General features: G+C 43.4%; 1 protein-coding gene across 1 annotated transcript in view; it reads left to right on the top strand.

Moving 5' to 3' along the window:
• Positions 1–26474, top strand: part of LOC144891944 (protein sidekick-2-like) — a 206098-nt gene that overhangs the window by 58068 nt on the left and 121556 nt on the right. The window contains exon 4 of the mRNA XM_078777056.1: positions 18590–18699. Coding sequence (XP_078633182.1) covers positions 18590–18699 — 110 coding nt within the window. The remainder of the gene's footprint in view (positions 1–18589; positions 18700–26474) is intronic.

The raw sequence follows: 26474 nt of genomic DNA, 5'->3' as shown, positions 1-26474 counted from the left end.
ATCAATCAATAATCACAACAATCAAGAATCAAGTTTTCAAAAATAATCAAACAAAAAGCGTTTTCAAAAAAATCAATCAAGTTTTCAAAAAATATATAAATCAATGAAGAATCCGTTTTCAAAAAAAATCAATGAAGTTTTCAAAAAAAATCAACCAAGAATCACGTTTTCCAAAAAAACAATCAAGAATCAAGTTTTTTTTTTTGAAATCAATCAAAAACCATTTTTAAAAATCAATCAAGTTTTCAAAAAATATATAAAATCAATGAAGAATCCGTTTTCAAAAAAATCAATCAAAAATCGTTTTCAAAAAAAAATCAATCACGTTTTCAAAATATATATAAAATCAATCAAGAATCAAGTTTTTTTTTAAACAATCAAAAATCGTTTTAAAAAAATCAATCAAGTTTTCTAAAACAATAAATCAAGTTTCCAAAAAATATATATAAATCAATCGAGAATCAAGTTTTCAAAAAAAAAAGATTCAAAAATAATGTTTTCAAAAAATCAATCTGCATCTTCGGTCAATAGTTGAGAAAAATACGAATTACAAGTGTACCGAAAGTATGATTGCATATAATAGATTCAAGATAGAGTCCGGAGAACAATCAACATGCCAACTGGAGTTTTTGATCATTCACCATGATTAAGGGGAAAATTAGGGATAATTTTGACCCACGTGATGTTCATCTCCAACAGAGAAGAATGGATGCGCTGATGGTAGATGATGCAAGGTAAGAATTGAGGCAATATTGTATAACACAGATTTCATCAACCTAGATGTAGACAGAGAGCAAGCTGTAGGCTCTAACCCCCAGCTTCCCAATGAGAATTCCAAGAATCTTCAGAGCCTTAAAAGTAATGGCATCCAGAAGGCATGCTAAGTGGGTCATTTGAGCCTCAGCCCAAAGTGGAGGAACTTATTCCATCAAGCTGCAGAGAAAAGCCTTTTAGGCTGTGAGGAGCTGATGAGTGTCAAGGAAAGAGTTGGTTTGGCAGACGGTACCCGAGCAGCATCTGCTTTGGAATGCTAACTAAGCTGTGTTACCATTGCAGGAAAGGTTTTGTTTGATTGTGAGAATGAGCTGTTCCAGTGGATGCCCCTTGGTGAGCAGATGGTCCATGAAGGATATATGAGTGTACACGTCGACTTCTCTGTTAAGCAGGAAAGTGAGCACATTAGACTTTGATTTTGGATTGAAGGTCACGTTCCAAAGTACTTCCCAGACGGTGATTCGAAGTGAGTGCCATCCAATCATTTATCTTCGTGACAAAAGCATGCCACGATTTTTGGGAATTGAGGTGCTATTCCCGTATGCTGATTCGTTTCTTAAGCCATATCATGGGCATGCTGCAATGCTAATGCATCATGAGTACGGTTATGTGAGTTAATCCCATGATGGCTGAAGTGAGGTATATCCCTTGTAGATTTGCCATAAAAGCCACGCCCAAATGGTTTCTCACTGAAATGGTGCTAAATCTGCAATAACCAGTCACCACACCGAACGCGATCTTACAGAATAACAATTTACTAGTACCCGACTGCAAAGCCGCAATGAGCCGGCGAAGCCAAAGCCTCTTGCCACTATTTTACCCATCACGATGGCATCAGTAGGTTAGGTAGTTGGTAGTAGGTAGGTGTAGTAGGTACCGTACCTAGTTCAAAATGACACCATTTGCATTCTGGATGAGATAAAAATTTATAAAATTTACTTCTTGATTAATTCGGTGAATTCCGTCTCAACTTCGGATGTTTCCGGCCGTGAAAAACTATCCCCTACGGCCGCGAGATTTCTAAAAAATAATTCTTCGTCAATTTTAGAATATTTGACGCCGTTTTCAGCCTCCGAAATGTGGTAAAAAGCTTTTTTGAAATATTTTTTCAAATGCTCGAATCTCATTGGTTCCGGTGTTTGGTGACGATTTTCGTTGAAGATAACCAAGGCCCATGTGGGCCCAGGGAACGAGGTTGGTCTTAAAGTATTTTAATTACAAATTAGAGGTGCATAAGATTGTGAATCAAACAAAGACGGGTGAAACAAACTCCTATTGAACTTTTTCGCAATTTTGTTATGCATACTTCTGCATCCGTAAGATGGCGGCCTCCATTGAGTGATTTGGTTTTTGAAATATTTTTTCAAATGCTCGAATCTCATTGGTTCCGGTGTTTGGTGACGATTTTCGTTTAAGATAACCAAGCCCGTGCGGGCCGAGGTTGGTCTTAAAGTATTTTAATTACAAATTAGAGGTTCATTAGATTGTGAATCAAAGAAAGACGGGTAAAACAAACTCCTATTTAACTTTTTCGCAATTGTTTTATGCAAACTTCCGCATCCGGTCGATGGCGGCCTCCAGTGCGTGATTTGGTTTTAGAAATATTTTTTCAAATGCTCGACTCTCATTGGGTCCGGTGTTTGGTGACGTGTTTCGTTGAAGATAACCAGGCCCGTGCAACCCGAGGTTGGTCTTAAAGTATTTTAATAATAAATTAGAGGTGCATAAGATTATGAATCAAACAAAGACGGGTGAAAGAAACTCCTATTGAACGTTTTCAATTTGTTATGCATACTTCCGCATCCGCAAGATGGCGGCCTCCAATGCGCTTCGGAATTCTCAAACCAAGGCATAATCAGGTTTTCGACATAAGACGTACGCGTTTATTGACAACACCGGCTTCGCCGGCTACTAGTACCGACTGCAAAGCCGCAATGAGCCGGCGAAGCCAAAGCCTCTTGCCACTATTTTACCCATCACTATGGCATCAGTAGGTTAGGTAGTTGGTAGTAGGTAGGTGTAGTAGGTACCGTACCTGGTAAGACTTGGTAAAAGAGAAGAGCAGACAGTCCTCCCCAATGGCAATACCTGCATACAATAAATGTCACAAGAAGCTTAAGGAAGTAACTATACGATGTGCTAGCTTAGGGCCTATTTTAAGAAATTTTAACTGGGCTTAACATACGTTTTCACAGTATGTGTGTCGTCTTCTAACTTCAGTCGCTCTCATGCGCCAGGGTTGGTTCTCTGACTCTCCGGGCACTGCAGCGTCCTCCACCAGAAGAAGTTAGCTTGCAGTGATTCATTCGGTGAATTACGTCTCAACTTCGGATATTTCCGGCCGTGAAAAACTATCCGTATTTCTAAACTAAATATGTAAACCGCTTATACCGTATTTCTGGCCGTGAAAAACTATCCCATACGGCCGCGAGATTTCTAAAAAATAATTCTTCGTCAATGTTAGAATATTTGACGCCGTTTTAACCCTCCGAAACGCGTAATAAGCTTTAAAAATATATTTTTTCAAATGGTCGAATCTCATTGGTTCTGGTGTTTGATGACGATTTTCGTTGAAGATAACGAGGTTGGTCTTAACGTATTTTAATTACTAATTAGAGGTTCATTAGATTGTGAATCAAAGAACGACGGGTGAAACAAACTCCTATTGAACTCTTTCGCAATTGTTTTATGCAAACTTCCACATCCGGTCGATGGCGGCCTCCATTGAGTGATTTCATCTTAGAAATATTTTTGCAAATGCTCGACTCTCATTGGGTCCGGTGTTTGGTGACGCGTTTCGTTGAAGATAACCAGGCCCGTGCGGGCCGATGTTGGTCTTAAAGTATTTTAATAATACATTGGTGGTGCATAAGATTGTGAATCAAACAATGACGGGTGAAAGAAACTCTTAATGAACGTTTTAAATTTGTTATGCATACTTCCGCATCCGCAAGATGGCGGCCCCCACTGCGCTTCGGAATTCTCGAGCAAAGGCATAATCAGGTTTTCAACATAATATGTACGCGTTCATTGACAACACCGGCTTCGCCGGCTACTAGTACCGACTGCAAAGCCGCAATGAGTCGGCGAAGCCAAAGCCTCTTGCCACTATTTTACCCATCACCATGGCATCAGTAGGTTAGGTAGTTGGTAGTAGGTAGGTAGGTAGTTGGTAGTAGGTAGGTGTAGTAGGTACCGTACCTGGTAAGACTTGGTAAAAGAGAAGAGCAGACAGTCCTCCCCAATACCTGCATACAATAAATGTCACAAGAAGCTTAAGGAAGTAACTATACGATGTGCTAGCTTAAGGCCTATTTTTAACTGGGCTTAACATACGTTTTCACAGTGTGTGTGTAGTCTTCTAACTTCAGTCGCTGTCAGGGCTGGTTCTCTCCGGGCACTGCGGCTTCCTCGACCAGAAGAAGTTAGCTTGCAGTGATTAATTCGGTGAATTCCGTCTCAACTTCGTATATTTCCGGCCGTGAAAAACTATCCGTATTTCTAAACTAAATATGTAAACCGCTTATACCGTATTTCTGGCCGTGAAAAACTATCCCCGACGGCCACGAGATTTCTTAAAAATAATTCTTCGTCAATGTTAGAATATTTGACCCCGTTTTCACCCTCCGAAACGCGTAATAACCTTTAAAAAAATATTTTTTCAAATGCTCGAATCTCATTGGTTCTGGTGTTTGATGACGATTTTCGTTGAAGATAACGAGGTTGGTCTTAACGTATTTTAATTACAAATTAGAGGTTCATTAGATTGTGAATCAAAGAACGACGGGTGAAACAAACTCCTATTGAACTCTTTCGCAATTGTTTTATGCAAACTTCCGCATCCGGTCGATGGCGGCCACCATTGAGTGATTTCATTTTAGAAATATTTTTGCAAATGCTCGACTCTCATTGGGTCCGGTGTTTGGTGATGCGTTTCGTTGAAGATAACCAGGCCCGTGCGGGCCGATGTTTGTCTTAAAGTATTTTAATAATACATTGGAGGTGTATAAGATTGTGAATCAAACAATGACGGGTGAAAGAAACTCCTAATGAACGTTTTAAATTTGTTATGCATACTTTCGCATCCGCAAGATGGCGGCCTCCACTGCGCTTCGGATTCTCGAGCCATGGCATAACCAGGTTTTCAACATAATACGTACTCGTTTATTGACAACACCAGCTTCGCCGGCTATAAGAAGGCGCAGGATGACGAAAATGGAGAATCCTGGGGCAAAACATAGACGGACATGAAAACGGGCAGATGTGTGTGTGTGTGTGTGTGTGTGTGTGTGTGTGTGTGTGTGTGTGTGTGTGTGTGTGTGTGTGTGTGTGTCGATGTGTGTGTCGATGTGTGTGTGTATGTGTATGTCAGTGCGTATGTGTCTAAATGTCAGTGTATGTGTGTGTGTGTGTGTGTGTGTGTGTGTGTGTGTGCGTGTGTGTGTGTGTGTGTGTGTATATGTCAGTGCATGTGTATATGTCAGTGCGTATGTGTGTGTAAATGTGTGTGTGTGTGTGTGTGTGTGTGTGTGTGTGTGTGTGTGTGTGTGTGTGTGTGTGTGTGTGTGTGTGTGTGTGTGTGTGTGTGTGTGTGTGTGTGTATGTATGTCAGTGCATGTGTATATGTCAGTGCGTGTGTGTGTGTGTGTGTGTGTGTGTGTGTGTGTGTGTGTGTGTGTGTGTGTGTGTGTGTGTGTGTGTGTGCGTGTGTGTGTGTGTTTGTGGTTGTGGTTGTGGTTGTTATCCCCATTTGCGGGTTTCAGGAGGTGGAACAGAGTCCTCCCAGGATAAAAAGTGTCCATCTCCACTTTGGTAAGGGATCCCGGTTCATGGACCAAGCTTTTCAACTTTTTAAGAGTTTGGTTCCATGGGCTCTTTTCAGGATCGTCACTGAATCCCAGATTGCCTCCAGTTGTAGTTCATTTGTGGTAACATTCCCGAGGATTGTTTTCAAAATCTCAGTGAGGTTCTTCTTTATCACTCATGTTGCTCCAATTATCACTGGTACAATTTTGACGGTCTTTAGCTTCCAAGATCTCTTGACCTCATTTTTAAGGGCATTTGGTCATTTTATTGAATCCTGGTATTTGGTGTCTCCTCCATAACTCCAAGACCATGAAACCTGGCGGCCCCAACCTTTGCATGCATACTTCTCAACATCCAAGGGAGTGCACGAATTAAAACTGGGAGTTTGAAGCTTAACGAGGTGCTCATTACAAAAAAAAGGATAAAAAATATGTGGCCTCAACCAACCTCGCCACCTAGCCTATAACCTTCCCGGGGCCTGTCCCGGCATTTTTGGTTCTTTTTGAATGAATTTACTACTATAATTCAGCTTTTACCCCGCGGCCGTAGACGATTGACCACTATAATTCAGCTCAGCTTTTAATTGCGAAATGGGCCCAGCCCAGCCGAAGCGGAACCTCGACCGGCCTCGCCACCTAGCCTATAACCTTCCTGGGGCCCGTCCCGACATTTTTAGTTCTTGTTGAATGAATTTACTACTATAATTCAGCTTTTACTCGTGGCCGTAGACGATTGACCACTAGAATTCAGCTCAGCTTTTAATTGCGAAATGGGCCCAGCCCGACCGAGGCAGCCTCGACCGGCCTCGCCACCTAGCCTATAACCTTCCTGGGGCCCGTCCCAACATTTTTTGTTCTTTTTGAATGAATTTACTACTATAATTCAGCTTTTACTCGCGGCCGTAGACGATTGACCACGACAATTCAGCTCGGCTTTTAATTTTGAAATGGGCCCAGCCCGGCCGAGGCAGCCTCGACCGGCCTCGCCACCTAGCCTATAACCTTCCTGGGGCCTGTCCCGATATTTTTTGTTTCAGAGGTTTCCTCCTATCTTTCACCGTTCAGGAGATTAGCGTGTGCAGACAAACAAACAAAGAAAAACTTTCTTTTATATATATATATAGACTATTTTATAGGTAAATACTTGTGGTTGACGTTTTTGTGCCACCTTGAAATGCGACATTTGGGAACAATTCGACTGTCCTCTTTGGAGATTGCTTATAAGTGGGGTCTACTGAACTTATAATTGCATTTTTAGAGACACCTCGAGGTGTACCGCAAAAACTTAAGACAAATCTGGTTAAAAACGGATGTTTAAAAATGAAGTCGCATGTTGTTCTGTGCGTTCTGCAGGCAAAGGTGACACGTTTCCTGTGTGGTGTATCCATGTTACTCGTGATTGTACTAATGGATGTACCTGAAGCTGTTACACTTGCGCTAAAATAAGTTTGGGGAAAATCTGAAGTCTTTGAGGGATTATATACTTTGATGATATTGTAGAATTTCACAGAATCGTAGAACTGTGAGGCCTCGCTGGAAGAAGTGTTTATCTCGATGATAGCACATGCCTGTTTTGATATGACTAGATGAGATACCCGTTCTACAACTAGGGAATTCTGAGTATGTGGAGGGGTTGGGGGGATGCGGGAGAGTGGGTGGGATCAGGGGGGGGGGGGGATATGTGGAGGGGGTTAGTCAGGGGAGGGCTGTGGGGTTAGAAAGTGGAGTGGGGGAGATACCTGGTCGCCCAGGTTAACCTGAGTTTGGGGATGAGTTTTGGAAGGGGTGTGGTTGTGAGGGGCATGGGAGTGTTGGGGTGGGGGAAAGTCAAAGTGCAAAACCATTCTGGAGGAATGGGTGCACTTTATGCCAATTGAGAGCTCCGTGGGTCAGATGATGTGGCCGGAGAATCAGAACACACACACACACACACACACACACACACACACACACACACACACACACACCTGTGTAATGCGAGTTGTCACAGCATGTATCGCATCAGTCTGCCATCCCTCACGTATGGAGAATACAGTGCAGAGGGGAAGAGGGAAATTCTGCCATTTTTGCTTATGTGATAAATAGATGGTATGGTACAATATCAACAGGTTTTCAGAACCGTCCCTTCCTCCCCTTCCCTCTCCCCATCACCATTCTCCCCATCCCCATTCTCCTCCCCTGGTGCCGCTATCATGGCGACTTACATGTCATCAGATGCAGCTACTGAAGGCGAAGATTCTGATGTTAGTTCTTCGGCGTTTTGCTTCATTCGTGTCGTCATTATGCACAGCAGAGTGATTCCATTCAGTGAAAAGAGTGTAAGGAAATTTCTAGAATGTCCTGTTAAGTGGAAGGAAGTCCAAATTCATTTTTTAATGGAGGTGGATTAATTCATTTTTTAATAAGAGCTTTGATAACCAGTTTGATAATATTGATTTCAGTTCATGAAGAATTAAAAAATAAATACTCTGGTATTAAAATTGATATGTCAGATATCTGATATGTCCATCTTCTGGTAAAAAAAATTTGGAACCTGTATTACTTTATACGAGTGTTACTTTATACGTTACTTATATTACTTTATACGAGTGTGTGTGTATGTGTGTTGTTACATATCTATGTGAATTAATATTCAGATCTTTGCTTATCCGTGTGTAGTATATTAAGGGTTGTTGTGATTGGAGGGTCAGGAGCCCTTCTGAACCAGTGGCCGGAAACGGAAGTGACCGGAAACGGAAGAGGAAACGACACGAGGAAAAAAGGACGAGTATTCTTCTTGTTCTTCCTCGCCCCGCTCGGACGAAAGGTGGCCTCGACCTTGCGCTGCGTGAAAAAGCGGCGTTCCGAAGCCCGTCTGGCGAGAGGAGTGCGGGGCCTGGTACGATACCGACCCGGTGGAGACGTCAAGTTGACGTGGGGCCGTGCATCGACCCCGCGTCTGGTACCGTTCGCGGCCCCGTCTAAAAAGACGCGTATGAGTCGCAGGTTGGGGCCTAGCACGCCTGGCAAGTGGCGTGGGGCTTTCGGCTTGCTTTACCGCGCCCGCTCCGCGTAGCCACGAGAGGCTGCAGCCGCGGGGCCGGGTACGATACCTGTCCGGTGGAGACGTCCACCCGGGGTTCGTTCAACCGCCCGAGTGCGGCGACGCCGACTATCATCTTGGTCAGGAGGGGCCCAGAGACATTGTGCGGGACCGAGACCATAAGGGTGTCGTGAGTACTCACCGGGACACACGTATATAGGATGGCCATCTTATTCATAGGGAATTGATTGTCAGTGAAAGATTGTTGATGGTGGTGTATTGTTGATTGCTCGGGGAAAATCTCCGTGGTTGTGTCATTGGAAATTGTATGGTATCAGTACCATTGGGAAATATATTCTTGAACATCAGTGTCTCGTGGGTGGAATTCATAGGGATTGCGTTGCGAAAGCGCATCTATATAATACTACTTTCTGGCGAAGGTCCTCTCACGGTCCGGGGGTCACCGAGACCAGGTAGTCCCCGAGGGGACCACGTAACAGAATTGGGGGCTCGTCCAAATTACGATTTGCGGATTCGCAATTGGGTCTACGTCCGGGATCTAAAATTGTATAAAATAATAAAATAATATTTTTATTAATTAAAAGTTATTAATTAAGTATTAATTGGTAATTTTGGGGGAAATTGGGGTAAAGTCTTGGGGGAAGGTTAACAGGTGTTAACGATAGTCACCATGGCGTTTGTGGCACAGAACTTTGCGGTAACACCGAGTGAGGCACAGTTCCGAGCGTTACTAAAGTCGGACCTCTTGAAATTGGCCAAACATTTTAACTTGGAGGTCCGAACTAATTTGAGGAAGGCAGAGTTGCAGACCACGGTGATACAGTCTATGGTGGGATTAGGAACATGGGACGAGTTAGCCTGGGAGTGGCTACCTGAGGAACCAGAAGACGTGGAGCTCCGGAAACTGGAGTTGCAATTACGGAGCCAGGAACGGATCAAAGAAGAAGAAAGGAAAGCAGAAAAGGAAAGAGCAGAAGAAGAAAGGAAAGCAGAAAAGGAAAGAGCAGAAGAAGAAAGGAAAGCAGAAAAGGAAAGAGCAGAAGAAGAAAGGAAAGCAGAAAAGGAAAGAGCAGAAGAAGAAAGGAAAGCAGAAAAGGAAAGAGCAGAAGAAGAAAGGAAAGCAGAAAAGGAAAAAGCAGAGGAAAGGAGAATGGAACGAGAACTCCAGGAAAGGTTAAAAGAAGAAGAAAGGAAAGCAGAAAAGGAAAGAGCAGAAGAAGAAAGGAAAGCAGAAGAGAGGAGAGAAGAGAAACAAGCAGAGGAAAGGAGAGTGGAACGAGAACTCCAGGAAAGGTTAGCAGAAGAAGAAAGGAAAGCAGAAGAGAGGAGAGAAGAGAAACAAGCAGAGGAAAGGAGAGTGGAACGAGAACTCCAGGAAAGGTTAGAAGGGAGAAAAGCAGAGGAGAGAAAAGCGGAAAGGGAATTAAAGGAACGTGACATGGAGCTTCAGCAAGAAATCAAATTCAAGGAGCTGGAGTTAATGAGAGAACGGGGAGAGGCACCACCCTTGCTGACGGGGTCGACACCTAACCAGAGAACCTGGGATGTGGGCAGACATGTGAGGCTGGTTCCACCGTTCAGTGAAAAGGAAGTCGCGAAATTTTTCCCACACTTTGAGAAAGTGGCTCGACAATTAAACTGGCCGGAGGAGGCCTGGACCATACTCGTGCAAAGTGTGCTGGTGGGGAAAGCTCAGGAAATTTATTCGGCGCTACCAATGGACCAATGTGCAGATTATGAGGTACTGAAGAAGCACATCCTCAAGGCCTATGAGTTGGTTCCGGAAGCTTACAGGCAAAAATTCAGGAATGCCAGGAAGAGGGAGAGTGAGACCCATGTGGAGTTTGCCAGAGTGAAAGAAAACATGTTTGATCGGTGGTGTGAGTCAAAAGGAGTCGGGAAAGACTTCGAAACATTGCGGGACTTGATCCTGGTGGAGGAATTCCAGCAGTGTGTCCACGAGGACATCAAAGTGTACCTGCAGGAAAAGAAAGTACCAAAGTTGTGGGACGCAGCCACCATGGCAGATGATTATGCCTTAACCCACCGAATAGGGGTCCATGAACCTACCTCCTCGCCTAGATCTCTGCAGGGAAGGTGGGGAACAGCAGGTGCGGAGAACGACAATACATGGCGGCGGCCTCGAGAGGATGAGGGGGACAACGCGGATACCCCACCTGTTCGAAGTCAGAGGGCTGTGGGCCCAAGACCAACTTATTTTTCAGGGGGCCCGAGGCAGACCACGAGTTTTTCCTCCGGGCCTACTTGCGCGTTTTGCAAGAAACCTGGACACTTGATGTCCAGTTGTTACCTCATGAAAAGGGACAACCCAGAGCGGAGTCCGACTATTACCACTCCGAATGCGATGGCTAGCGTTAGAAATTGCCATCAAAAGGGTTACCAACCATTTATTTCAGAGGGGTTTGTGTCACGGGATGGAGCCTCGACTAACCGGAAACCGGTTAGGATATTGAGGGACACAGGGGCACATCAATCTTTAATGCTTGAAGGCACTTTGCCATGGTCCGAGGAGACGGCAACGGGGGATAGTGTTCGTTTACAGGGGATTGGGGGCGGTGTTAGTGCTCCCCTTCATGTCATCCATTTGGAGTCCGAGTTGGTGTCAGGACCGGTCACCGTCGGTTTACAAGCCACGCTTCCTGTAGAGGGTGTATCTGTGGTTATCGGGAATGATTTGGCCGGGGGTCAAGTTTATGGTAACCTGAGGGTTGGTCAAGAGCCCAGCAGGGAAAATAACACCACACCAGCTCGGGATGGCGACAAAAGTGCCAAGTTATTTGTAGGGGGACTGAACTTCGAAACAGAGGAAGAAGTTCTGACCTCTGTCTTCAACAGATATGGGCCGCTGGTGGACGTGCGGTTGGTAAGAGACTGGGAAACGCAACAGTCCAGAGGGTTCGGCTTTGTCACGTTTGCCAGCACCAAAGACGCCAGAGAGGCAGAGAAGAATTGGAATGGCAAGGATTTGGAGGGTCGGACCATAACAGTAGGGAAGGCATTTCGTAGGCGTCGAGAGGTCTACAGGAGAGGACAACTGGGCGGTAGTTTTGGTGGTGGCCGCAATCAATATTATTATGGAGGCTCCCTGAGTTACGGCAGCTCCCGAAGGAAGGATTGGCAAAGTAGTGGCCGAGAAGGAGACCGCTATTCGTGGGACTACAGGGACAAGGGGTCCCACCATAATTATTAGGGAAGTTCTGAGAAGTTGAAGCACTGAATGCGGCGGAGCCGCTGAGCCAAGATTCCTACACGGATTAACCGTGAACGCCGTTCCTAAAGGCGTCCATATAGGGAACTTTCATGCACGGACTAACCGTGAACTCCACGTTCCTCAAGGCGCCCATGTAGAGAACTTTCCTGCACGGACTAACCGTGAACTTCACGTTCCTAAAGGCATCCATGTAGTGAATACTCGGCTTGGCCTCCCGGAAAAAGTGCTATCGAGTTGCGTAACTTTGGATCTTTGATCAACCCCTTAACCTTCATTCACAAGAAGCTGACGGTCAAAGTCAGAGGGTCATGAGAGGGAGTTTGATTTGGCAGGGACAATGTCGTTGCTGGTGTTTAGTCCAGAGGGAGTAATCTGGGGGTTTTGTGAGAGTTTGTTGCTTTATTTTTGAGTTGGGATAATTGTTGCCCAGGGGAACTGAGGATTTGGGGGTTGAGTTATCTGGTTTATTTATCCAAGTTGGCCGGCAACGAAAGTTTTCGCTGGGGTCAAACTTTCTTTCTTGAAGGGGGGGAGTGTTACATATCTATGTGAATTAATATTCAGATCTTTGCTTATCCGTGTGTAGTATATTAAGGGTTGTTGTGATTGGAGGGTCAGGAGCCCTTCTGAACCAGTGGCCGGAAACGGAAGTGACCGGAAACGGAAGAGGAAACGACACGAGGAAAAAAGGACGAGTATTCTTCTTGTTCTTCCTCGCCCCGCTCGGACGAAAGGTGGCCTCGACCTTGCGCTGCGTGAAAAAGCGGCGTTCCGAAGCCCGTCTGGCGAGAGGAGTGCGGGGCCTGGTACGATACCGACCCGGTGGAGACGTCAAGTTGACGTGGGGCCGTGCATCGACCCCGCGTCTGGTACCGTTCGCGGCCCCGTCTAAAAAGACGCGTATGAGTCGCAGGTTGGGGCCTAGCACGCCTGGCAAGTGGCGTGGGGCTTTCGGCTTGCTTTACCGCGCCCGCTCCGCGTAGCCACGAGAGGCTGCAGCCGCGGGGCCGGGTACGATACCTGTCCGGTGGAGACGTCCACCCGGGGTTCGTTCAACCGCCCGAGTGCGGCGACGCCGACTATCATCTTGGTCAGGAGGGGCCCAGAGACATTGTGCGGGACCGAGACCATAAGGGTGTCGTGAGTACTCACCGGGACACACGTATATAGGATGGCCATCTTATTCATAGGGAATTGATTGTCAGTGAAAGATTGTTGATGGTGGTGTATTGTTGATTGCTCGGGGAAAATCTCCGTGGTTGTGTCATTGGAAATTGTATGGTATCAGTACCATTGGGAAATATATTCTTGAACATCAGTGTCTCGTGGGTGGAATTCATAGGGATTGCGTTGCGAAAGCGCATCTATATAATACTACTTTCTGGCGAAGGTCCTCTCACGGTCCGGGGGTCACCGAGACCAGGTAGTCCCCGAGGGGACCACGTAACAGTGTGTAGAGGTATATGTGTGTATGTGTCTATATATATATGTGTGTGTGTGTGTGTGTGTGTGTGTGTGTGTGTGTGTGTGTGTGTGTGTGTGTGTGTATGTGTGTGGAAAGAGAGAGAGAGAGAGAGAGAGAGAGAGAGAGAGAAAGAGAAAGAGAAAGAGAAAGAGAAAGAAAGAAAAAGGACCTCGATCACTCACACTCCTGGACAGGTTCCCCATCTCTGCATAGACTACATACTTTATATTTACAATTCCCATTCAGTTATACACAGCTAGATAATAACGGACACAATAATGCGCTATAGTTTTTGCTGATTCGCATAACTAAATAGTGTGCAACATTTTGTACTGAGGAGTTATAAATTCTTTATTAGTAATTTTTAAACTCGACAAGTCAGGAGACGACGATGGTTCACGAGCGAGCGGTATTCAATGACAAAGGACGGACTATAACCGAGACAGGCCAAGCCCGGAAATGTCAAAACGAAGGTTACTGACCTTGAAATGATAGAAAATAATGTATAATCAGTTAAGAGGTTAGTTACCTACACAATACCGAAAATTCGGCGAAAAACGAATAAATAAATAAATCGAGCTTCATGGGGCTAGACACATGGCATTGGCCGAACCAAATACCGAAACCCCTATCAGATTCCACCAAAAAACCCCTCGGAGAAGATGTGGCTTGAAATCGATTACCCCCTAAAAAGACATCTTTTTCGCGCGTGGCTCCGCCCACAATGGGCGCAATACGCCCACTCTAGGCAGGACACAACGAGATCATGATATCAACCTACCACCCAAGTTTCATCAACATCGGATGATATCATCAGGTAGTTATGCTGCGGACAGACAGACAGACAAACAGACAGACAGACAGACAGATGCACACACACATGACGAATATAGTCGACACTTGAAAACTCGTGAACCAATATATTCAAAATTTCAGCTAAATACCAAAGGTGGGTCACAAAAGCAAAAAAAAACAAAAACAGACGCACTTTACCTGTTCGGACCATGGTCTACAGCATGGCATTCCAATTACAAAATATATAACAAAAGCAATGATAACATTGTAACAAGGCATATATTAATTTATACTTGTAATATTAACAAAAATAATAGTAGTATAATTTGGCACTTATAATAACCACTGTATAACCATGAGTGCTTGGTGAAAGGTAAGCTAATTCTTAAGCACTATAGCAGACAGGTATGCTACAAGGCCGTGAAGACCAATGAAAATTTGGTCCAATGGACCACTACTGTATCTAAAGTCCTGGAAAAGGATGTGGTATTCATTTATTTATAACAACAAAATGCTGTACTAATCGAAAATATTCTTCCCAACAATTGGGAAGTTTGAAATATAAAAAAACTTTTTTTGGGTGTTTGCATATTTTTTTGGGGGGAGGGGGTTACAATTTGGACAAGATCACCCCCAAAATGTATATTTTGACATCGTTTTTTCAAAGCACACGCTGTTCGGGAAAGGATATGAGAGGTTGCGGAAGAGTAGGTTGGAGAGAGGACAATGCTTTTACCATTGCAAATGGAGCAGGACGTGAAGCCATCTCGCATTTCAACTTGAATTTGAAAGCAGTGGACGGACGAGGAAGTATGCTTTTCCAGCAGAGATTGCAATCATCAGCAAAGTGGGAATGGCAGTTCAGCAGGCAAGTGATGCTATTAAATAAAAAAAATAGTCCGAGGATGCTACTTTGCACAGGGATGCGATACAATGTCAACGGCACGGTATATATAAAAAAGAGATGAACCCTGACCTTCTGTTTACATTTCCAGGCATCAATATTCAATGCCAATTCGGTAGCAGCACCATGTTCTCAGGCGAGTGGTCAGGGCCTTTCAGAAAGAGGTTTTTAAGTACTTTTTATTTTTTTACATCCGCCACGGAAGCTGGACAGAGGTTGTGTTTTCACCCCTGATTGTTTGTTACTTGCGAAAAACGAAGATTTTTCAAGTACTGTATATTGGTTGGTCTTGTGCGTTATTCTGTCTGTCTGTTTGTTTGTCTGTCTGTCTGTCAATCGCCTACAGGTCACAATTTTAAACCGATCTTCACGAAACTTCACCAAATGGTAGAGTTGGTCATAAGCAAGGAGCCTATTGGTTTTGAGGTCAAAGGTCATCTTGGGGTCAAATTTACAAAATTGGAAATTTTCATCCGATTGACTTGATAATTGAACAGCATTTGTATATTGAGTCACTAAATTGGGAAACCAACTATGTTTGAGGGCAAAAGGTCAAAGGTCAACTCAAGGTCAAACTACCAAAATCATCAATTTTCATCTGGAAGAGCATCAATTTTCATCCGATTGACTTGGAAATTAAACAACAATTGCATCGTGCCTCAATTAATTGGGAAACTCACTGTTTTGAGGTAAAAAGGTCAAAGGTCAACTCAAGGTCAAACTACCAAAATCATCCATTTTCATCTGGAAGAGCATCAATTTTCATCCGATTGACTTGGAAATTCAACAACAATTGCATCGTGCCTCAATTAATTGGGAAACTAACTATTTTGAGGTAAAAAGGTCAAAGGTCAACTCAAGCTAAAACTTCTAATATCATCAATTTACATCTGAAAAATCATCAATTTGCATCTGAAAAATCATCAATTTTCATCCGATTGACTCAAGCTTTGATTTAGAATCATCAATTTTAATCTACAGACTTGGCATTTAATATGGAATATTTTTTTTGTGGCGGTGAACTTACTTTTCAAGATGTCTTAGAACCAAAAGTTCATTGGAATTATGTTGAAATTATTCTGGATTTTGTTAATGTGACCTTTAAAAGAAACAAAAACCACATTTGACATTTCGAAACAAATAAATTGATCCTTGAAAGTGATGTAAACTGATATCGAACTCAATTCACGGACAGTACTGTGTTAAACTTCTGTACGTTTTCCAGAAGTATCTCTTTATTTTGCACATTAGCCAAAATTTTTTTTAACAAAAACAAAAGTTAAATTACGACAGGGATTACGGACAGTAAAATTACAGTTCAGTACTTCGTGTAACCCCCACGAGCATTCAGGAGAGCACCTACACGTTGAGGCATGCTGTTGACGAGATTTGCCAAGGTTTGGACAGGAATCGCTTGCCATGCAGTGACAATAGCCTGCTGCAATTCACGCACAGAGGTCGGCTGCTGGTCCAAGTGGTCGATTTGACGCGTTAATTCTGCCCACAGGTTCTCTATCGGATTCATATCCGGGGACATGGTAGGCCACTCCATATGCTCTACACCACGGTCAGCAAGAAAGTGTTGGATCATGCGAGCACGATGAGGCCGTGCATTGTCATCTTGGAAGACAACGTTTCTTCGAAAGGCTGCACGAGCAAATGGAAACAATGTTTCTTCCAGAATGGCCCTGTACTTGAACTGGTTCAGGTTTCCAATCAGAACAACCAGGTCAGTTTTGCCCCTTGCATAAAAAGCAGCCCAAACGGTCACCCCACCACCTCCAGCTTGGACTCTTGGCACTATACAATCTTTGTTGTAGGCTTCATGCACTTGTCTGCGCACTCGGACACGGCCATCTTGACGATAGACCAGAAATCTAGACTCGTCACAGAAGATCACGTGATTCCAGTGTCCTGGCTGCCATTGACGGTGCTCTCTGGCCCACTGCAATCGGCGCTGGCGGTGTTGTCTGGTCAGGCGTGGCTTTCTCAGGGGACGCCTGGCACGATAGCCTGCTTGAACCAGTCGTTGGTTGACTAGCCTTCTGAATACAGGCACATTTGTCAGTTGCTGCCACTCAGCCCTAAGCCGATTAGCTGACTTGGTACGGCCATTGCGGACTAACCGGTGCAGCTATCCGGTGCAGCTGACATCCCTCCTTGTGGTTCTGTGGGGACGTCCTGGCCTCGGTATTGGAGTAGGGACACCCCTCAGCATTTTGTTTCAGGATCTTTGACACCTGACCTTGAGTGATGCCATACTGCCGAGCAATAGCCCGCTGTTTCATGCCGTAATTTCGTAAAGCCACCACTCCATGACAAACAGCATTGTCGAGTTGACGGACCATCTCCAGAGGAAGCACCAATAACTTTTGGAGACGTGCAGCAGTTGTTTTCCACTAATACAGAACGCAACAACCCTTGTATACCCGACTGTGAAGCCAATCGTCAAATGCACCTGTCCGTACATTTTGCCACGCCACCTGTGATATAATCCTGTTGTTGACTTCTTGCTGCGACAGACAATCAGTGACATGGTTCTTTTAACAAATAAATCACCAAAGTGTAAAAGAAACTCACCAGATTGATATACTGAGTTAAGAAAGTAAACCCAAGTCAAGAAAAAAAAAAATTCCATATTAAATGCCAAGTCTGTAAATGAAAAAGACAATTTCATGTATCCATCGGATTTTATTGGGGGGGGGGGGGGGGTGGATTTTGCAAGTATCGTGTTCGGCATGACATCTTCTTGTTTGTTTGTCTGTTTGTCTCTGAGCAGGATATCTCAAAAAGTTATCGACGGACTTGTTGGAAACTTGGTGAAAAGGTTGGGTGTATTTTTTATGATTTAATTATTTTTTGTTGTATACTAAGTCGAAGCTCATGTAAGCGCTTAGATTGATTTTAGGATTTATTGTAAGAGCTGAGGATTAATTGATTCAATTTTGGTGAAGATCTGGATCTGCTAATTTCTGAAGTGATTCTTCCTTTTGCATGATGCAAAAGGATACCGGAATAACAACCCTATACCTTTTATGGGCCAAAAACAATATAGCACGATATCTCAAAAAAGGTTGTAGATGGAATCGGATGAAACTTGGAGGATGAGTTGTGTAGGCGACAAGAACAAGCTGATTAAAATTTGTTTACGTTATGGATGCAGATCCGGCCTATCATGGGGATGCAAAACGTAAACTGTTCAGCCTGGCGGAGGTGCGTGCCCTACCGAGTGCCGTTCTAGTTTATGAATAGTTTTAATGATCCCAAAAAAAATTCTACTTCAGGGGCCTTTTGTCTTTTGAGATTCGCAAAAAGTAATTTTGAGAAAACTAATGGAAGGGAGCCATGATGGAAGGGTCGCCATGAGAGGGAAAGTTTTTTTTTGAGAGGAGGAAAGCGAGTTTAGGGATGTTGTGGGAAATGGTTCCACAGGGTATGGAGTCGAATATTAATTTTATGTTGAACAGTTTCTAATGCACGAGTAACTTTTAGAAAATCTGATTTCGATGTACATGTATTGATTGAAATCAATCTAATTTGACCTGGTTTTTTTTATGTCTCTGGAATGCAGACAGGCCTCACAGATAAGGGAGGAAACTGGACAGTTCTGCATGAAATGGATGCCGAGCCACAGAAGTACAGCCTTCTGGTTAATGAATTACAACCCTATACCTTTTATAGGTAAGATCTAAAGCAAGATAATTTTGTTTATGCATCTCACTTTCACAGGTAAACCTACCAAAGTCAAAGCTTATAGCTCACCTATAGCTGAAAAGATTATAGCTCATAGCTCTTTCTCCCCTCTTCCCCCGAGCTCGACCCACCTCCATCTGTGGAACCACCTGCTCACATCTATCCAGTACAACTGCTCTCTATAATTTCTTGAGCTTAATTGAAGTGTGTATTAAATATGTGCCTCATTGCTCGTCAGGTTGTGTCAGTAGAACCTCCTGTACAGGCGAGGCCAGGTGGAGGACTTGAGCACAAAAGCATACCGGAAGCATTGCAGGCTTCAAATGAGAACATCACAGGCCGTTTGGCCAGATAAGTTCAGGCCACAGCATTGCAATATGCCCTGGAGAGAGGCAGAAGATTTTAGAGGGTGGGACGACCCCTTGTAAAACCGAAATATTGCACCACCACAGGCAGTCAATTGTGGGACCAGCGTGCTGGAAAGGTGGTCCTGAAGGGCTTTAGAGCCACATACGAGCATGCAAGGGCCAGGTGGCAGATGGGAGTTGGACTTCTGCCTTCACCATCTCTCTGTTCTTCATCACTTCCGAATTTTACCTTGGACATAAGTTTGAGGATTTCCCCTTCTTCCATATTTTTGTCTGATGACTGCTTGGTTCGTTCCGTCGATGATCTAGTTGTGTCTCATCCATCCTTATCCCCATAAGCATGTCACCTTTGTTAAATAGTTCTTGTTAAATAGTTCATTCTGAATGCAATAAATGCAAACATCATTTCAGTCATTTGCTGAGGTCTTTATTAGATGGTCTATTAGATTTGGAGGGTGAGGGGTGGGTAGGGAGGGAGGGCTATGCAGGAAGGGGGAGGGATGAGGAGGGGAGGATGACAAATTTACCCATGTGAGGGCTTTAACCTCAGCGTTGCCCAGGTAAAAAAGGAAATTGTAATACCCTCTGCCACCACCACCACCAGGTGGCGCTACACGGTACACATTTAGATTGAGAATTTACGTCCTCCCCGCCCCCCCCCACCCCCGCCCCCCAGCACCCCACACCCCAGTGGCTATATTATTTTGTCTGGGTGCCATGGTGGGTGGAGTCGAGTGACAAATGTGGGTGGGGTCCAGCAGCTGTCCGACCAATCAGTGCATGAGTGGGCTGTATAAATACAAGAATGGGAGGGGGAATGGGGGGGGGGGGGGGGTTGCATTTCTGTACTAGTATTTACCAACTCATGTTTTTGTCTTAATGTGAAATATATATATATATATATATATATATATATATATATATATATACACACTGTTGGACTCTGCTAGACGTGGTTCCGCTATTCGCGGCTTCCGCGTATTCACGGGTGATGAGATGCGACCTGTTTCTCTATTCGTGGAAAAGTGTTTCTGTGAAATTTGCGGGGTTTTTTCTCCTATTCGCGGCCGTGTTCCACGAATCCGCGGAGGTTTTTTTTCCTATTCGTGACCGTGTTCTGCGAATTCGCTGTTTTTCAGGGGTGCAAAAAGCTTTTTCAGGGCTTCACATAAATACTGTATGTGAAACTAACGGCTCGTTAGTCTGAAGCTAACGAGCCGTTAGCTTCACATACAGTATTTATAAAACCTTCGAGGATTATCGTCACCATTCGCGGATTTTGCCTCTGTATTTGCGGTTTGGTTCTCTCTATCCATGGATTTTCATGACTTGGGAACATATTCCCCCTTTTTCCATTGAAACAATGCCCCGCTATTCGCGATTTCGCTATTCGCTTATTTTCCAGTAACATATCCCCCATGAATAGCGGGGTCCGATGGTTTATAAATAGATATGGTGTACTTGCTACACGTCGTCTAGTATCTATAAGTAATAACAAGTATTATGGCCTCAAAAATCAATGTTATAATTATTCAAATTTCAATGTACCTCTTAACATGTAGTAAGTCCTTTCCATTCACCAGTCCTTCAATTTTGCAAATGAGGACGATGATCTCTCTCGCCAAACTCCTTTCTTGTGCTTGTCCGAGTTCACATGAGACTGTAAATAAATCAATAATAGCACCTTTATTTACCACAGGGATGTTCGTGCCACTCTCTATACCAAGCACTCGGTTCTCATTCTCCTCATGTTCGACCACTTTGAAAACACGGGAATTTTGTCTTTAGTTCTGCAGAGAATTTTCACTTTTGTTTTGGCATTGTAAGAAAGAAAATCAAAAGAAAAATCCAACAAATATATATGGTATGGACTTAGAAAAGACACTGACTGAGCACGCCACTGGACTCTCATTGCGCAGTTGGACAGGACGTAGACACGTGATGTTCGAACACGTCCTTACGACATGACAGAGTAGTACAGACTTGTACAAAGCTGTCCTGGTCAAAACATCACATAACCGCATTTTATCAACGTAAGAAAATGTTCAAAAATTGTGTAACGATTTAATTAAGGTAAAAAGTATCACAAATCATAAATTTTATCCCTCTTAAAATTGCAAAAACATAAAAACAACAAAACCCGGACATTTGAAGATATTTTAAAAACCCGGTTGGATGAAGATTTAAGGACCGAAAAGGAGGACATGTCCGGGGAAAACCGGACATATGGTAACCCGAAACAACTTCCAACCTAAAAGCTGCCGTGTGACACTTGCTTGACTTTACAGGAGGCTTTTTGAGATGACATGGAAAGGATGGATACATGTGATTGGAATTGACAGCGATAGATCAAATGTAATTGGTGGGTCTGTGCGCATTATTGATTGGATAATTCCCCATGCGGCAACGAGCAGATCCACGTTTAATTTCTCGACCAATCGGCAAACGTTCTGGGCAATGACTTCGGTATTGTGTGTCTCAAATTAACAATTACGCAATTTATTTCATTAAATATCACACACTTTGCAAATTTATTTAATTTAGGCAATCCAACTTCTTTAACTTAAACCGATATATAAGTCAATTCCGAGTTCAAGTTGAGTCCTGGACTTCTGGGGAAAACGTATCGACGTATACACCAAAAATATGGTAATCGCTAACATCCTGGACAATTTTTTTTTAAATCTTGCTCACTTCAATTAAACATCAGGCTTGGACAGCTGCTTCTTGAAAACATTTTTATTATGATGATAGAACCTATTTTTATTATAGTTTTGTATTTTTATTTTTCTAGGGAGTTTAATTGAAGTTCTCTGCTCCCGCTCAAGTGCAGCACATGGCTGCAGATTTACGATCGTTTGCTGGGGACACAGTCGTACTGCTGATGTAATGCCCCCTGTAGGTCAGCGCAGGAATTTGTGATTTGTTCAGGGTGCCAGCGATGGCTTGCCTACCGTTCGCAAAGGGCACAGGTGATCTTTAACGTCCACTAACTAATGCTGGGAGATGGGCCTGCCCTAACCCTGACCCTAACTACTCTGTCAGACCATAATATGTTGTTGTTGCTACCTTATTCCTGATTGTAGAGAGAGGTGGGTCACGGGAGGCTCCTCTCTCTCTCTCTATATATATATGTGTATATATATATATATATATATATATATATATATATATATATATATATATATATATATATACATACATACATACATACATACATACATACATACATACATACACACACACACAGACTTGGCATTTAATATGGAATGTTTTTTTTTTTCTTCACGGGTTTAATTTCTTAACTCAGTATATCAATCTAGTGAGTTTCTTTTACACTTTGGTGATTTATTTGTTAAAAGAACCATGTCACTGATTGTCTGTCGCAGCAAGAAGTCAACAACAGGATTATATCACAGGTGGCGTGGCAAAATGTACGGACAGGTGCATTTGATGATTGGCTTCACAGTCGGGTATACAAGGGTTATTGCATTCTGTATTAGTGGAAAACAACTGCTGCACGTCTCCAAAAGTTATTGCCGCTTCCTCTGGAGATGGTCCGTCAACTCGACAATGCTGTTTGTCATGGAGTGGTGGCTTTACGAAATTACGGCATGAAAGAGCGTGCTATTGCTCAGCAGTATGGCATCACTCAAGGTCAGGTGTCAAAGATCCTGAAACGAAATGCTCAGAGGGGTGTCCCTACTCCAATACTGAGGCCAGGACATCCCCGCAGAACCACACGGAGGGATGATCGCCAGCTGCACCGGTTAGTCTGCAATGGCCGTACCAAGTCAGCTAATCGGCTTAGGGCTGAGTGGCAGCAACTGATAAATGTGCCTGTATCCAGAAGGCTAGTCAACCAACGACTGGTTCAAGCAGGCTTTCGTGCCAGGCATCCCCTGAGAAAGCCACGCCTGACGAGACAACACCACCAGCGCCGATTGCAGTGGGCCAGAGAGCACCGTCAATGGCAGCCAGACACTGGAATCACGTGATCTTCAGTGACGAGTCTAGATTTCTGGTCTATCGTCAAGATGGCCGCGTCCGAGGGCGCAGACAAGTGCATGAAGCCTACAACAAAGATTGTATAGTGCCAAGAGTCCAAGCTGGAGGTGGTGGGGTGACCGTTTGGGCTGCTTTTCATGCAGGGGGCAAAACTGACCTGTTTGTTCTGAATGGAAACCTGAACCAGTTGAAGTATAGGGTCATTCTGGAAGAAACATTGCTTCCATTTGCTCGTGCAGCCTTTCGAGGAAACTTTGTCTTCCAAGATGACAATGCACGGCCTCATCGTGCTCGCATGATCCAACATTTTCTTGCTGACTGTGGTGTAGAGCATATGGAGTGGCCTGCCATGTCCCCGGATATGAATCCGATAGAGAACTTGTGGGCAGAATTAACGCGTCAAATCGACCACTTGGACCAGCAGCCTGCCTCTGTGCGTGAATTGCAGCAGGCTATTGTCACTGCATGGCAAGCGATTCCTGTCCAAACCTTGGCAAAGCTCGTGAACAGCATGCCTCAACGTGTACGTGCTCTCCTGAATGCTCGTGGGGGTTACACGAAGTACTGAACTGTAATTTTACTGTCCGTAATCCCAGTCGTAATTTAACTTTTGTTTTTGTTAAAAAAATTTTTGGCTAATGTGCAAAATAAAGAGATACTTCTGGAAAACGTACAGAAGTTTAACACAGTACTGTCCATGAATTGAGTTCGATATCAGTTTACATCACTTTCAAGGATCAATTTATTTGTTTCGAAATGTCAAATGTGGTTTTTGTTTCTTTTAAAGGTCACATTAACAAAATCTAGAATAATTTCAACATAATTCCAATGAACTTTTGGTTCTAAGACATCTTGAAAAGTAAGTTCACCCCCACAAAAAAAAATATTCCATATTAAATGCCAAGTCTGTATATACATTTTTTTTTTTTTTTTTTTTTTTTTTTTAAAGAAATTCCATATTCCATATTAAATGCCAAGTCTGTATATACATATGTATATATATATATTTTTTTTTTTTTTTTTTAAGAAACAGGAAGTAAATTCCTGCGTGGGGCTAGTGTGAAAAAATTCAGACTGAACCCAGGAATCTAACCCAGGAACTCATCACTTACGCGGTGACAGCCCACTGAGCTATTGAGTCTCCGGATATCCTCAGAGATTTCTCATACTAACAATTGTCATGGAAGTGGATTGGGACTCAAGACCAATGACTGGAAAACAGGTTTACAAAAGATCCAGACTTTATTAACTAGTTGTTCACTTCATTCAAATACTAATAACTACCGTTAACTCAATGGACCAGATAACTCTATCCGCATAGTCCCTCTTTCTCAGCCGATGTTTCTCCGTAGCGCCGTACTCGTTCATTCCATCGGGCAGGGCTTCTGATGGCAAGTGATCCTGACTCATAGTTTGCTCTGGTTTATATGGGCCTTGTCGCGCTAATCCCTTCTCCGCAAATGCCCCGAGGTCATGCATGCTCGCCCCCCTGCTGGGGAGTTCCTTCACCCTCTTTGCATCCCGATGTCCCAAGTCAATAGTGAAGGCTTGGGAATGTGTGTTAGCCCGGGGCCGTGCTAAAGCTACACAACAGGACTCCCAGCTTCGACAGGGCGAGATGCATTCCTGACATTCGTACGACCACCTGCTCGTACCTTGGTTCGTTACTAGTTCCAACCAATGAGTTACACTGAGTTACACTTCCACAATTCCCTCATCTTTTTGTTTTTGTTTATATTAACCATTAATCTAAACATCAATATAAGTAAACAATCAATCACTACAAGTAAACATCAATACAAGTACTCAATCAATCACTACAAGTAAACATCAATACTAGTACTCAATCAATCACTACAAGTAAACATCAATACAATTACTCAATCAATCACTACAAGTAAACATCAATACTAGTACTCAATCAATCACTACAATTAAACATCAATACTAGTACTCAATCAATCACTACAAGTAAACATCAATACAATTACTCAATCAATCACTACAAGTAAACATCAATACTAGTACTCAATCAATCACTACAATTAAACATCAATACTAGTACTCAATCAATCACTACAAGTAAACATCAATACAATTACTCAATCAATCACTACAAGTAAACATCAATACTAGTACTCAATCAATCACTACAATTTCCTTAGGCATACACCGTCATCCTGCAAGAATCTGATCACAAAACATTTCGTTGGTCATTGACTCCTTCCATATTGTTAATTCAATCTATTTCATTTGCATCACAAATATCTTTGCAAAACAACACTTCACCATCACCAAGATACAACAATTTTTGCTTCACCATTTTCAAGTTTTTAAAGCATCTGCAACATCTGGCAAAAACGTTTCCCTCCAAACAAATGTTGATTCTTTGTTTGAAAGGAAGGGCTGATCACTTGTGTTTGAATTCAGGTATGAAACATTTTCTTCTGTCTTTATAAACACCTGCACTACTTCGTGTAGGATTTCGCTGTTGTGGTAACGTTGCGGAGTCATAGACTGACCCTGCTCTCCATGTAGCATTCTTGCCACTCTTGCTGTGAACCATAATGATTCCTTGAACAAGGCCTTCGCCCAGTTGTAGTCGACTTGCCTCCTCCCTCATTATGAGTGGGCAGCAAGTGTTGGTGTAATGTTGATTGGCCAGCAAGATGTGGAACAGGGATGCCGGATGCATCCACAATGATGTTGGGACCATGGTGTTCAGGTCATTCATGGTCCATACCAGGAGCAACCAGCAGAATCGTGCACAGCTGTTGTGACAAGGGCACAGCCGTTTTTTGCAGCTACATGCTGGTTCCCCGGACGTTGGTGAAGTAATAACATATGTCCCCGCATTTCACAGAGGTTGCAGGTAAAATGTCGTTGTCCTGCAACTTCTGATGTGATGAATGTTCGAAGCCTTCGAACAAGAGTAAGTGATCGCCTTTCTTTCATATGTTGCAGTGTGATCCAGGCAAATGGTCACATAAATTTCCTTGGTGAAGGTAAGCATCCATCTCCAAGTTACACGGGAGAATGTCTTCATCATTCTTTGAGAAAGAGGGTGTATGCCACGATTAACTTCATTTTTTAGCCACAAATTTTCTTTCTCGAACTTCTTCCCAATTCCGTTAGCACCCCCTTCAAATGTGATCTCGTCTTATCCTTATGCTCAGTCACATCTGAATCTGCTTTCCACACACACTGAATCAGATAGGGTACATCTTACCATGAAATCAGCATAATTATGTATATCTTCCGACAGTTTCACATTCAACAATTTGTTGTTTTCCCTTACAACATTCAAAAAGTTATATTCATTTATATGCGTCACACAAGTAATATTCAATCAGGTATGTATTTGACTACTAAACTAAGAATAGCATC

The sequence above is a fragment of the Myxine glutinosa genome, chromosome 5 (assembly GCF_964187855.1).
Source record: "Myxine glutinosa chromosome 5, kmMyxGlut1.1, whole genome shotgun sequence".
Taxonomy (NCBI): Eukaryota; Metazoa; Chordata; class Myxini; order Myxiniformes; family Myxinidae; genus Myxine; species Myxine glutinosa.
The sequence above is the reverse complement of the archived record's forward strand: the minus strand, read 5'-3'. Positions and strand labels throughout refer to the sequence as shown.